At 36.1% G+C, this 11,905-nt stretch overlaps 2 protein-coding genes across 5 annotated transcripts; one reads left to right on the plus strand and one right to left on the minus strand.

Annotated features, from left to right (window-relative positions):
* Window positions 1-679: 679 nt before the first annotated feature.
* On the minus strand, window positions 680-6,959 carry LOC149716556 (uncharacterized). Of its 3 annotated transcripts, none has more exons than XM_089849324.1 (17): window positions 6,651-6,959; window positions 4,115-4,375; window positions 3,919-4,043; window positions 3,668-3,853; window positions 3,202-3,312; window positions 2,734-3,007; window positions 2,635-2,667; window positions 2,401-2,457; window positions 2,256-2,312; window positions 2,118-2,159; window positions 1,958-2,011; window positions 1,807-1,848; window positions 1,533-1,580; window positions 1,343-1,438; window positions 1,249-1,284; window positions 796-858; window positions 680-718 (listed from the first exon to the last, which is right to left on the minus strand). In XM_089849324.1, exons 6-16 carry the CDS (start codon window positions 2,750-2,752, stop codon window positions 812-814), a joined length of 531 nt encoding a protein of 176 aa, XP_089705450.1. In that variant the 5' UTR covers window positions 2,753-3,007; window positions 3,202-3,312; window positions 3,668-3,853; window positions 3,919-4,043; window positions 4,115-4,375; window positions 6,651-6,959; the 3' UTR covers window positions 680-718; window positions 796-811. The 3 variants fall into 3 exon arrangements, with proteins under 3 accessions (XP_089705450.1, XP_089705447.1, XP_089705448.1); XM_089849322.1 differs by lacking the exon at window positions 680-718 and adding an exon at window positions 1,105-1,184 and having other exon boundaries at window positions 794-858; XM_089849321.1 differs by lacking the exon at window positions 680-718 and having other exon boundaries at window positions 766-1,184.
* On the plus strand, window positions 6,660-10,965 carry LOC149716557 (uncharacterized). Of its 2 annotated transcripts, XM_089849326.1 has the most exons (7): window positions 6,660-9,315; window positions 9,374-9,873; window positions 9,926-10,132; window positions 10,218-10,370; window positions 10,441-10,570; window positions 10,635-10,778; window positions 10,834-10,965. In XM_089849326.1, the coding sequence occupies exons 3-5, from the start codon at window positions 9,962-9,964 to the stop codon at window positions 10,510-10,512; spliced, it is 396 nt and encodes a 131-aa protein (XP_089705452.1). In that variant the 5' UTR covers window positions 6,660-9,315; window positions 9,374-9,873; window positions 9,926-9,961; the 3' UTR covers window positions 10,513-10,570; window positions 10,635-10,778; window positions 10,834-10,965. The 2 variants fall into 2 exon arrangements, with proteins under 2 accessions (XP_089705452.1, XP_089705451.1); XM_089849325.1 differs by having other exon boundaries at window positions 6,661-9,315; window positions 9,374-10,132.
* The last annotated feature ends 940 nt before the right edge of the window (window positions 10,966-11,905 follow it).

Raw genomic sequence — 11,905 nt, forward strand, 5'->3', positions numbered from 1 at the left:
GAAATACTCAAAAGCCCTAACATCTATGACTTAGGCAATTGAACAGCTAATGAGTTTCCCGAATCCAATACAATACTCAACGAGACTGTACAGGGAGTCAGACATCTGTCAGACCTTTGAATACTCTACCCCACGAGGTATACTACCAGATACACCATCGACAACCATATCAGCGCTACTCATCGCCAGGATTTGTCCTACAAGTTAGTTAGCGTATAACCTTCGACAAGACACAAGACATTAGGCTAAGGTTCTACATTAGAGCGCGGACCGCCATGAAACTGAAATTATTTTTAAAGGAAGGGTCAACTACATTCACATTGCATGGAGCCGCCTCGAGTTATTTCGCAAGAAACGCGCGCTAATTTTAAGAAAACCGGTCCTCCCCGGGCATTAGCGTTGCTAGCTGGGCTTACTGTTCCTACGCCCTGACGGGGTTCGACCATTCTTAAAATTGTAATGGTGAAAACCATAGATTTAAGTGTATGAAATATATCACTTTCTCATCTCGAAAGATTTGCGAGTAGAATTAATTCGAAAAATTATGGGGGATAAATATAATAATAAAAATAGAACATTTATGAATTAAAATAATAAAAGAATTAAAAAATTGTGAACCATAGGAATATTGTGTTCAAAATGAATATTTATTTATGATATTTTTTAAAAAAGCGACTATTTCTTTTCTTTAATTAATTTAATACTTTACTTACGCCGCCTATATAAATTTAAAAAAATAACTATTAAAATCAAGTAAAAAAAAAGCTTTTTCAAGCGTTAAAGAAAAAAAATTACGGAGGGGTTGGGCTTGTTATTTCTTAAGGTCTTTTTCCTTCCTCCTTTTGTGCCAAGGGATTCCTAATAAAACAATAAAATTCTCATGATTAATAAGGAAATACCGCAATTATTAGTCGGAATAGCTATAATAAAATTAATTCGTTTGGTCTTATATTAAACCCAGCGAATGTCACACACATACACCCACCCGCACACCCCTGTCGATTTTAGAACCTCTCCGTGACATACGTCACTCGGAGAGGTAAAAATTAGGTCTGATATTTTTAGATTTAGATAAAAATATTGATTCATTTAGACATTTTTTACAGCTATTTGATTTGTGATAATGTCTCAAGAAGTTTTTTTTTCTTTTTTGACTCTTTTGGCGGGCGGTGGCAAAAGTTGACCTTAACAAATATTTTCTCAGTTACATAAAATAACGCATCAGTTGCATTAAATTAGGAAACTTACTTGTCTCGCACGGATTTGTGTTTACGGTGGAAAATCCTAAAAAATATTTAAATGTACGCTGTTATATTTTATCAAATTGTGATAAAGCACTCACCAATTACTTCATTCATGGCAACAGTTAAAATATTGCTACTAGTAGCCACAACATTAGCGTCGAGATTTGCTACAAAAGCAGTTTCGTTTGACATTTCTAGTTATTAGTATAAATATTTTCCATTATATATTGCCATTAAAATCCATTAGAAGAAAGAGTTGAGATTAATGTTAAAATCAGGCACACTTACGGTTATTTACTACTCCAATATCTTTTTCGAGATATATATCAATAAAGGCTGTAATAAACAAAGTTGCGATATCTGTTTTCAGAAAGTTATTTTTCTCTGACATTTTCAAATTTCGTTCCTGCATAGACTTAATATTAAAACTTTGAAAACGAATTCAAAATTATCGAAAAAACACATATTATTATAACCCCTTCATGGATAAACTAAACACTTGCTACTTTAAAAAAAGTCGGCCCTTAATTTTTCCCCCATTAGAAATAAAATTTATACTAACCATCATTGGTATTCAGATTTTGGTCTTGAGTAGGGTTTATTTCTAAAGTAAATTTTATATGAAATGAAACAAACTTTGAGAATAAAGTTTTTGCGTTTAATAAGACCCTTCCAAACGGGTCAATAAGTGCTAATTTAGCATTTGAACTTACCATCTGCGATGTTTTCTGACTTCTCTGCGCTTGTATTTTCCCCTTCGGAATTTGCTAAGGATTACAGATTATTTAGTAAAACAGAAAGGTGTTGAAATTTGAAAACATAGAAACTATTGAAAAAATGGGTCAAGAGAAGCTTATTTATATTTATACTTACAATCCTCGCTATTTTCAAAACTGCCCATAGGACCTTGTTCATCTGTATATTGTAAATATAATGAAAATATATACAAATAACATTTAAGTACGCCCTAGGAAATGGGTCAAGAAATGATAACTTTAACTTTGTACTTACCATCCGCGGGCTTTTTGGACATTTGAACATTTTCTGGAATTTCTCCATTTGAATTTTCTGGCAATAAATTGAAAAATTAACGAAAAAGAATGATATAGTTGAAATCGTGTTACCATTAATTATCTTAATTCACCATTGTACTCACCATCCGTTAAATCTTCCAAATTTCCATCATTATTTGAAAATGTTGCTTTTGAACTTTCTGTAGAAAAACTTCGAAACAGAACGATATAGTCACATGCAATTGAAAAATACTATAAATTTTATGGTTTTAATATAATCTTCCGCATCTGATTAGATTTAAAAAGGGGACACTAATATTTACATTCTACCTTTAAATTATACTATTAAAGAAATGCAAAAAAGTCTGCGTACTTACCACCCAACTCCTTATTTTCAACCGCTAAACCTACTGGGAAATTTAAAGCAAAATGAATTAAGATTTGCAAACTGAAATACAATATGTCATAAAGATTACCTCTTTGGCTCATTTGCATCAAAGATTTTATAGCATCTTCGTAGGTGCCGACTTTCAATTCTTGTTGTAGACTATCTAAAAATGGTAGGATGTCGTCAACTTTTTCAAAAAAATGTTGAGGAATTTTTTTCCGTAATTTTTCGGCTGCGTTTTCATTATCAGTTTTTATCTTAATCGTATTCTTGAGATCTTTTATTGTATTTTTGGTTTTTAAAATTTCCTCTTCCGTGATCTCTAAATCGTTTTTTAGAGAGTCTCGTTGCAAACGGAGTTTCTAGATACAAAAAAATAATCAATTTCGGGATTCAATTATAATTAAATAAATCAAATTAGTAAGAATATTTTAGAATCATTTAAATGGACTAGAATTGAAATAAAATTTAGAAAAGAATTACATAATATGACCGCCCATTATGTCACTCAAACTGTAACTTTCAACATCATCTTCACATGCATTAAATTGCATACCTTTAATTTAACTGTTCCTCCAATGAGGAAAGAGCCTCCGCTACGACATTTTCTGTCAAAGTTCTACACGTTTGAGGGGCTGGTAAAACCTCTTCCTCCGCGTCTGTGTCTCTTAAGGTGGAACAAAAATACAAAAATTAAATTTAAGAAGTTTGGAAATATAAATAAACCTCTCTATGTCATTTTCTAAATATGAAACTAACGCTATATTTCTATAAGCTTACAATTATAAATAATTTATTACTTAAGTGTTATTACGAATTCCATTGAGAAATTCATTGGTCAGTAAACAACACCCTCTAGTTACACTTACATATTCTTCACAATGAAAATAAGTTATTTAAAGGAAATCCTAATGGTATCATTCAGATAAAAATGCATGCTTTGCCGTTAAGACCCACAACCGTGGCTTCTATCATACAGCAGAGAAATATTTGGAAATATAATAATATAATAAGAAAGTTACCAGCAACAGAGAATCTTGGGTCTAAGTTGCTCTCATTTCCAGCGTGCACAAAAACACTCAAAAGGTCTGACGGGAGGCAGAGGTTGTTTTTCCAAATTGGATAATCGTTTCTTATTGAGTCGTACTCTTCGATTATCTCATTCCTGAAAGCGCTCTTTGTATTTGAATTACGCCTATTCTTTGCGTCTGTTTTACGAAGAAATAAAATTAACCAAACCTAATATAAAAATAATATTCCATATTACACGTACACACTAGCTTGACAATGAACGACGTTATCATATCAGCGAGGGGACTCGGTTCTTTTTTGTCTATTCTCCTTCCCATAAATCGCGCGAAACTTTTAGCACTTTGATTGATGGCCGTGCTATTGTTGCTGTTTATAAAATTTAACCAAAGCCAAAAATTTAATAAATAACAAATCTATTAATAAAAATTAATAATTACTTTGCGTCTGGAAAAACTCAGTATATTACACGATACCACGTGCTTTTTTTAGCTCATTGCTTGAGCACATTTTGTCAACTTCATGAGAAGCCATGAAAAGCCTGTTTACGTCCTGGGCGGAAACATTTCCGCAATGATGTATAATTTGCGTGATTAAATCTTGAAAGTCGTATTTTTTGGATTTTGGAACATTTTTATCTGCACATTGCAGTTCCAATAACTTATTTCTGACGTAGTCAAAGGTCAGATATCTCGATTGAGCTAATAAAATAAAATAAAAAGGCAATAGCGTGATAAAATTCTAAAAAATATTAATAACAGAGACAGTTGTTCTTTGCTCCAAAGTTGAATGACTAATAAACTTCAAAACTATAAATCCTATAAATAAAGAATGGTTTGTGTAACAATACCACCAACAAGCAAGCACAGAAGCCAGACTTAAACAAGTTACGCGTAACTTACGCTCAAGTTAAAAGCACCCACCAACAAGAATGCATGAAGGCGATACTAAACCAAGTTACGCGAAACTTACACTCAAGTCAAACACTACCCTCAACAAGCAAGCACAAAAGCCAGACTTAACCAAGTTACGCGTAACTTACGCCCAAGTTAAACGCAACCACCAACAAGAATGCATGAAGGCGATACTAAACCAAGTTACGCGAAACTTACACTCAAGTCAAACAATACCCTCAACAAGCAAGCACAAAAGCCAGACTTAACCAAGTTACGCGAAACTTACGCTCAAGTGAAACACTACCACCAACAAGAATGCATGAAGGCGATACTAAACCAAGTTACGCGAAACTTACACTCAAGTTAAACACTACCCTCAACAAGCAAGCACAAAAGCCAGACTTAACCAAGTTACGCGTAACTTACGCTCAAGTTAAACGCAACCACCAACAAGAATGCATGAAGGCGATACTAAACCAAGTTACGCGAAACTTACACTCAAGTCAAACAATACCCTCAACAAGCAAGCACAAAAGCCAGACTTAACCAAGTTACGCGAAACTTACGCTCAAGTGAAACACTACCACCAACAAGAATGCATGAAGGCGATACTAAACCAAGTTACGCGAAACTTACACTCAAGTCAAACACTACCCTCAACAAGCAAGCACAGAAGCCAGACTTAACCAAGTTACGCGTAACTTACGCTCAAGTTAAACGCAACCACCAACAAGTATGCATGAAGGCGATACTAAACCAAGTTACGCGAAACTTACACTCAAGTCAAACACTACCCTCAACAAGCAAGCACAGCAGCCAGACTTAACCAAGTTACGCGTAACTTACGCTCAAGTTAAACGCAACCACCAACAGGAATGCATGAAGGAGATACTAAACCAAGTTACGCGAAACTTACACTCAAGTCAAACACTACCCTCAACAAGCAAGCACAAAAGCCAGACTTAACCAAGTTACGCGAAACTTACGCTCAAGTGAAACACTACCACCAACAAGAATGCATGAAGACGATACTTAACCAAGTTACGCGAAACTTACACTCAAGTCAAACACTACCCTCAACAAGCAAGCACAGAAGCCAGACTTAACCAAGTTACGCGTAACTTACGCTCAAGTTAAACGCAACCACCAACAAGAATGCATGAAGGCGATACTAAACCAAGTTACGCGAAACTTACACTCAAGTCAAACACTACCCTCAACAAGCAAGCACAAAAGCTAGACTTAACCAAGTTACGCGAAACTTACGCTCAAGTGAAACACTACCACCAACAAGAATGCATGAAGGCGATACTAAGCCAAGTTACGCGAAACTTACACTCAAGTCGGGAATTTCCAAGAATACCATCCACCTCTCAGATTTTATTGTGGTTTGGTTTTTTGGATATTATATGAGGTGAGAAAAATTATGGCGTAAAAATCTTTGGCCGGAAATGAATAGGAAAAAAGTTAGAGCAAAAAGAAAATTTGGAAAAGGCCCCCTATCTATGCATATACGGAGGGTGCCGGGACCCTATGAAACGTGTTAAGCACAAGAGATATTAAAATTTGGAAAAGGCGTGCAATTTAAACGGAACCAAACCAAACCTAACGAAACCAAACCTAACCTAACCTAACGAAACCAAACCTAACCTAACCTATAGTAATGTAGGGTTGTTATGTAATAAAATAATGAGAGTTTTTAAATGAAATTTTCTTTAAATAAATGGAACAAAAATTAAAATAGCCACCATGCTACCGGATCGCTGAAATCTAGGGTGATCTAGAGGCAATATTTATCTCTATTTTTTGTATACGAGCGGGCCGGGACCCTCTGTATATGCATAGATAGGGGGCCTTTTCCAAATTTTCTTTTGCTCTAACTTTTTTCCTATTCATTTCCGGCCAAAAATTTTTACGCCATAATTTTTCTTACCTCATATACTTTGCAAAAAACCAAACCACAATAAAATCTGAGAGGTGGGTGGTATTCTTGGAAATAGCCAAGCGATCGGCGATCTAAGCGTACCTAAGACTGCAATAAAGTCAAGGGGCTGCAAAACTGAAATCTTAGATCACTTACTTTGGGCTTTAATTCTTCTTAATTAAAAACACCACATCTATTTCCACTTAATTCTATTAACTATTGTATCGTTACCGAAACGTCGTCTGCTACCAGGAAAGGGGTATTTAACATGGGTGAAGCGCACTCGATCACGCACCGATGGATTCAATCCGATATAGTTATATACATTGCTTTCTTGACAATGGTCAGGGACCATTTTATTTATTCCACGAAAGGTCGTTAGCCAAATGTCCAGTATAAAAATGATGGAGTGCGTGACGAGTCCAAGAGAGACGAGTATAAGACAAAAAATTTAAATTCAAAAACGTAGCACTGAAAGACGCATCCGCGCAATCGAGGGGGCTATGGACAAAAATGGCCAAGAGCATCATTCGTTTATAGAGTTAAGGTGGACACCTATTTGTGATTAGGGCGCTCGCCCACGTGGATTTTTAGGCTGCTGTGACCACGTATCACGTCCGTAATCTACATATACACGTTTTAAGACCTCTTTCAACCCTCTACGACTAGTCTTTCTAAAGATAAGTCCTAGATTTTAAGTATCACTAGTTATATCATAGGTTAAGCTGGGCAGCTATCTATGTGCTGGGCGCTTGCCCAAATGATTTCTCCGCCTCAAGAGGCCACGGATTTCTTCCGTCGTCTTCTTCTAAACGTTTAAAGCGCTTGATGGCCCTCCTGCGACCTTTATTTCAGAAGATAAGTACTTTGAAAAATTTTGGCTTTCTCCGGCCACGGAAGAGATTTTCGGATTTTGGCTTCTAACTTTTTTTGGTGGATTATTTAACGTTCTACGCTAATGATTTCTTACATAACTTTTGCCGCTCGTTTTAATGGGATCAACCGCGCAGTGATAGGCCCTGTACTTCAAACGTTTTGGTAACTATAGCTCTTATTACTTATCGGTAACACAATTTACAGGCATTTTAGTTTACAGGCATGGAGAATTCCTGACATTAACACAAGGCAGACGATTTTACACACTTAAGTTGCCTGGTCTCCTTGTGCAAGTGTTATGAATCCTCCTTGCGTGTAAACTATGTATTAATTAAAAGTTTGAAAAACAATATTGAAATGGGATAAAATAAATTTTTTGACCACTAATGAAAAGCTTACATTTTTTTAAATCAGATAGAACCTAAAATTACGTTTTCAAAAATGTATATATTGATAGTTTTAATAACTGAACTATTTTTAATTAATTTTTAAAAGTATTAGTTTTCGGCACCGCTCCAATCACTGCCCCCTCTACAGTCGTTTGGCAAAAACACGAGCGAAACACCTACATTACCCCCCTACCCTCCTCTCCCTCGGAGGTACAGTAGATTTACTCCTAAAAGTAGTTTTCATACTATTCTGCATTTTCGCCAAATTAATATAATTCATTTCGATACGGATGCTTTGAAAGTTATTAAGGAAGGTAAATAGTAGTTTCACTGTAATTTTTGTGTTCAAAGTATGTGTTTTACTATGTTTAATTACAATTAAAAATATGTCAAAGCCTGGATTAGGGCCATTAGGCTAAAATATGGCCATACCATTATTATACATGGAAGCTAAGCCTTGCCAAAATAGCGCAAAAATGTGGTGTTCTGGACATTACCTGTAACAATTTTGACAAATCTCTATCATCCTTACTCTACAACGTAACCGAGAGTTAAGAGAACAAAGGATAATAAACATGAAAAATCAGAATTATGTTTACAAAGGTCTTCTTAATAATGCGCCGCTTCCCCAGTGATAGTGAAAGTGAAAAGCTACTATACAGTGGTCTAGAGCTCCCTTCATTCTCCTATTTCCAAACAATTAATGAATCAGGAGACATTAGCAAGGTCACTGTGTGAAAAACCAGTTGGGCGGTATTTCGCGGCTAGTTTGAATTTCAAAATATCTAACGTACTTTTCTTAATTTTAAACGCTTTAATTCAATTTTTTTAGCACATAATTTTAGGTACATTTTTTTACCTAAAACTGCCCTCATCTTGTATTAGTGGGAAAACATTGATTCTATCCCTTTGCCTCAAGAAGTTGCCTTCGACCAGTGGCGTCGGTAGGCCTTTTTGGGGGTGGGGGGCTAAAGCCCCCCCAAATTCCAAACTTAGCCCCCCAAACTCCAAACTTAGCCCCCAAAATAATCCGTAGACCCTACCAAAAAATTGCTGTTAGCAACCTAAAATTCTCTAGCAATATATTAAAAATTATAATCATAGATTCGTTAAGTTTCATCTCTGCAGAGATGAATTTCAATATCAAACAGTACAATTTTGATGGAGACAAGTAAAATGTTTCATGTTCTTTCGAAGGGAGTCCCAATAGTGTGGACCAAGAGCTAACTAAAATTAAAAATAAACTTAATATGAGTGAAAATCCTTCATAATCGGTTCCGTAGTTTTTATCAATAAAAGGTTGTATATCTTTAAAATACGAATAATTTCACGTTGACACAAATTTACGGATAGTTTTAAAGGTCTACACATTTTCCAATGTACCCATTATGCAATATTTTTTATTAAGTTCCTATAATAACTAGTTTTCCTAGATTTAGCCCCGCCCCCCAAATCTCAAACCCTATCGACGCTACTGCCTTCGACTTCGTACACACCAAGTTCAACACCTCTTGGTTGAGAAGCAGTCCGGAACTGCGCGAGTCCCTCCAACAGAGGTGGGTTAAGAATTGCATGTTAAAATTACAAATGAGTTTCACGAATGTTCTATCGCAGCCTGGCACCGTTATTAGAAACGCAAGCTTTTAATTATATGGATTTTCAATACCAATATACCCTTGGGCGAATCACTTGAAAAAAACCGGAAAAAAACCTTGAAAAGCACGGTTGCCTTGACCCAGAAGCCGATTAGGCTTTACACATGAAGTACGTAACATGTGCCTGGGGGAGCTACACGATATTCTCTAAGCTCCTAGGAAATAACCTCCCCTTACGAGGAGGTAAATAGTTCAGTAACGCGGCTCCTTCGGATTCATCCAATCCTTCCGCCTAAAGAACCGATTTACCACGGACCTAAATTCGAGAACTACTATAAAGACAGAGTAGGGTGTCTAAAATATTCTTTAGATAAAACTATTCACAATACCAAAGATTATTTGGGAGTAAAGGTGGGTTTCCAAACGCGCTTGAACAGCTAAAAGATTGAGCTTGAGCGTTTCAAAATCCGCGGGTCTCAAGCGCTCCTATAACTAGCGCCATCTTGCGCCGAAGCATAAGTATGAGCCCAAGCGTTACCTGTTTCCAAGGAATCTAAAATTAGCTGCTTAGGTGGCGTTGCGTAGTTGAAAAAATTCTGAGATCAAAATGGCGATTATCAACCAGCGAAAACGACGTTTGCTCATTAAAAGGAATTTGTTGTTAATTCAACTATATTATCAACTGCTCGGGTCCAAAAAAAGAACGTACGGCCATCGACGTTGGTGGATTCATCCAATCTGGCGAAAAAGAAAGTCAGAAGGATATTATGCGACACTTGTAAGCATTGCTAAGCCTTGGCTATATTTGTACCATTGGACTCCATAAAACTAAATATACATTTTGTTTGTTCAACTTAATGAAGTTGAAATGCATGAGGACAAATGCCCATAAAAAATTCAGGAACTTTACGAGAATGAACCCAAATTTGTTCGATAAACTTTTAAAAATGATTGAGGAGAAATTGAAGAAGTCGCTCTCCCATTTCACCAGGAGAACGATTAGCGTTGACATTAAGGTAAAGTATTCACGTATTTCAATAAATAGTTTCATTTCTAGAGAAATGAAATGTTCATATTCTCTTCAAGGTTTGTAGCATCTGGTGCCAGCCTCGTAAATATGACATACGCTTTTCGTCTTGGCAAAACAACAGCTCATAGAATAATCAAAGAGACTTGTGCCGCAATTTGGGAATGTTTGCTACCAGTTTATTTACCTGTTAAGGAAACCTCAGAAATCGCCTTTGAACATAATTTTATTGATGTCATCTTATCGTTAAAAGGTACCCGATGAAAAAATGTGGATCAGAATAGCAAAGGAATATGAAATGTTATGGGATTATCCAATGTGTTGTGGTGCCGTAGACGGAAAACATGTGATGATACAGCAACCAGGGAAAAGTGGAACACTATATTATAATTATAAAGTATGCATAAATAGAGTTCTGTAAAATTCCCCAGTTTATTCCTATTTAATTATAGGGCTATAACTCTATAGTGCTCATGGCTGTTGTTGATGCCAAGTACCGATTTGTTGTCGTTGACATAGGTGGTTATGGATCGCATTCTGATGGGGGGTGTTCAAATCGTCTCCGTTTGGTCAAGCTGTACAAAATCAGAAAGCTGGATTTCCACTACCAAGGGCAGCCCCAAATAGCGACATAGTTGTTCCCCATGTTCTTCTTGGTGATGAAGCTTTTCAGCTTTTGCCTAATTTCATGCGACCATACCCAGGGAATGAGTTGGATTCTGCAAAAAGAATTTTTAACTACCGTTTAAGCCGTGCAAGGTACTTATTTTAGTTAATAGAGTTTGGGTTATTTCACTATTTAGGAAGTTAAGTAATCTGAACCATTCTTTCAGAAGATGTAGCGAGAACGCATTTGGGATTTTGGCTGCCAGATGGAGAATCTTCCGAGGTCCCATTCTATTAAAACCATCAAATGTGGATATGGTAGTGAAAGCGTGTGTCATATTACACAATTATCTTTTAATTGAGGAAGAGAAGGAGAAATCCAAAATATATTGTCGAGCTGGTTTTGCTGATAGTAATGACTCTTTAAAAAATGTCGAGCGTGGGAAGTGGAGGAAAATCCTCGGCTGCCTGCCAGCAAGAGGATTGACCACTTTTGAACCAACAAACGCAAGAAATTTTAGTTTGGAAGCTAGTGACGTTCGAAAAGCTTTCACTAGATATTTTTCAAGTGACAATGGAGAAGTTCCATGGCTATGGGGCTTGCCAGGGGTTCAACGATAAAAATAATTAGCAATATAGACCCATATTGTTCAAAACGTTTAATTTTTAATAAAAATTTTAAGATGAATCAGTATTGGTATATTTGTACATTATTTGGATGACTTCCATTTCACACTTTAACTTTAGATTATCTGGAACAGCTTCGTGTAACCTACCAACATATCCCCCAAAGACCTCAGAAGATGATACTTTTCCATTATGACGAATTTACTTGTTTGTTGCCTCAATCGCATCCAATATTAAGGATTCCCTATTGTCAGGTTTAGTTTTCTTATTTTTTGCGTTCCAAGTTTTATT

This window comes from Phalangium opilio, unplaced genomic scaffold (assembly GCF_054372755.1).
Source record: "Phalangium opilio isolate 3A_F unplaced genomic scaffold, DU_Popi_V2 ptg000009l_1, whole genome shotgun sequence".
Lineage (NCBI taxonomy): Eukaryota > Metazoa > Arthropoda > Arachnida > Opiliones > Phalangiidae > Phalangium > Phalangium opilio.

Coding starts and splice junctions, on each gene's coding strand:
- LOC149716556 (XM_089849321.1), bottom strand. Junction 1,581..1,806: donor AAATCTGAATACCAATGATG/GTTAGTATAAAT, acceptor TGTTTATTACAG/CCTTTATTGATATATATCTC. Junction 1,439..1,532: donor TATTGGAGTAGTAAATAACC/GTAAGTGTGCCT, acceptor ACTAATAACTAG/AAATGTCAAACGAAACTGCT.
- LOC149716557 (XM_089849326.1), top strand. CDS start 9,962: ATGGCGATTATCAACCAGCGAAAACGACGTTTGCTCATTAAAAGGAAT. Junction 10,133..10,217: donor AAGGATATTATGCGACACTT/GTAAGCATTGCT, acceptor AACTTAATGAAG/TTGAAATGCATGAGGACAAA. Junction 10,371..10,440: donor CGATTAGCGTTGACATTAAG/GTAAAGTATTCA, acceptor ATTCTCTTCAAG/GTTTGTAGCATCTGGTGCCA.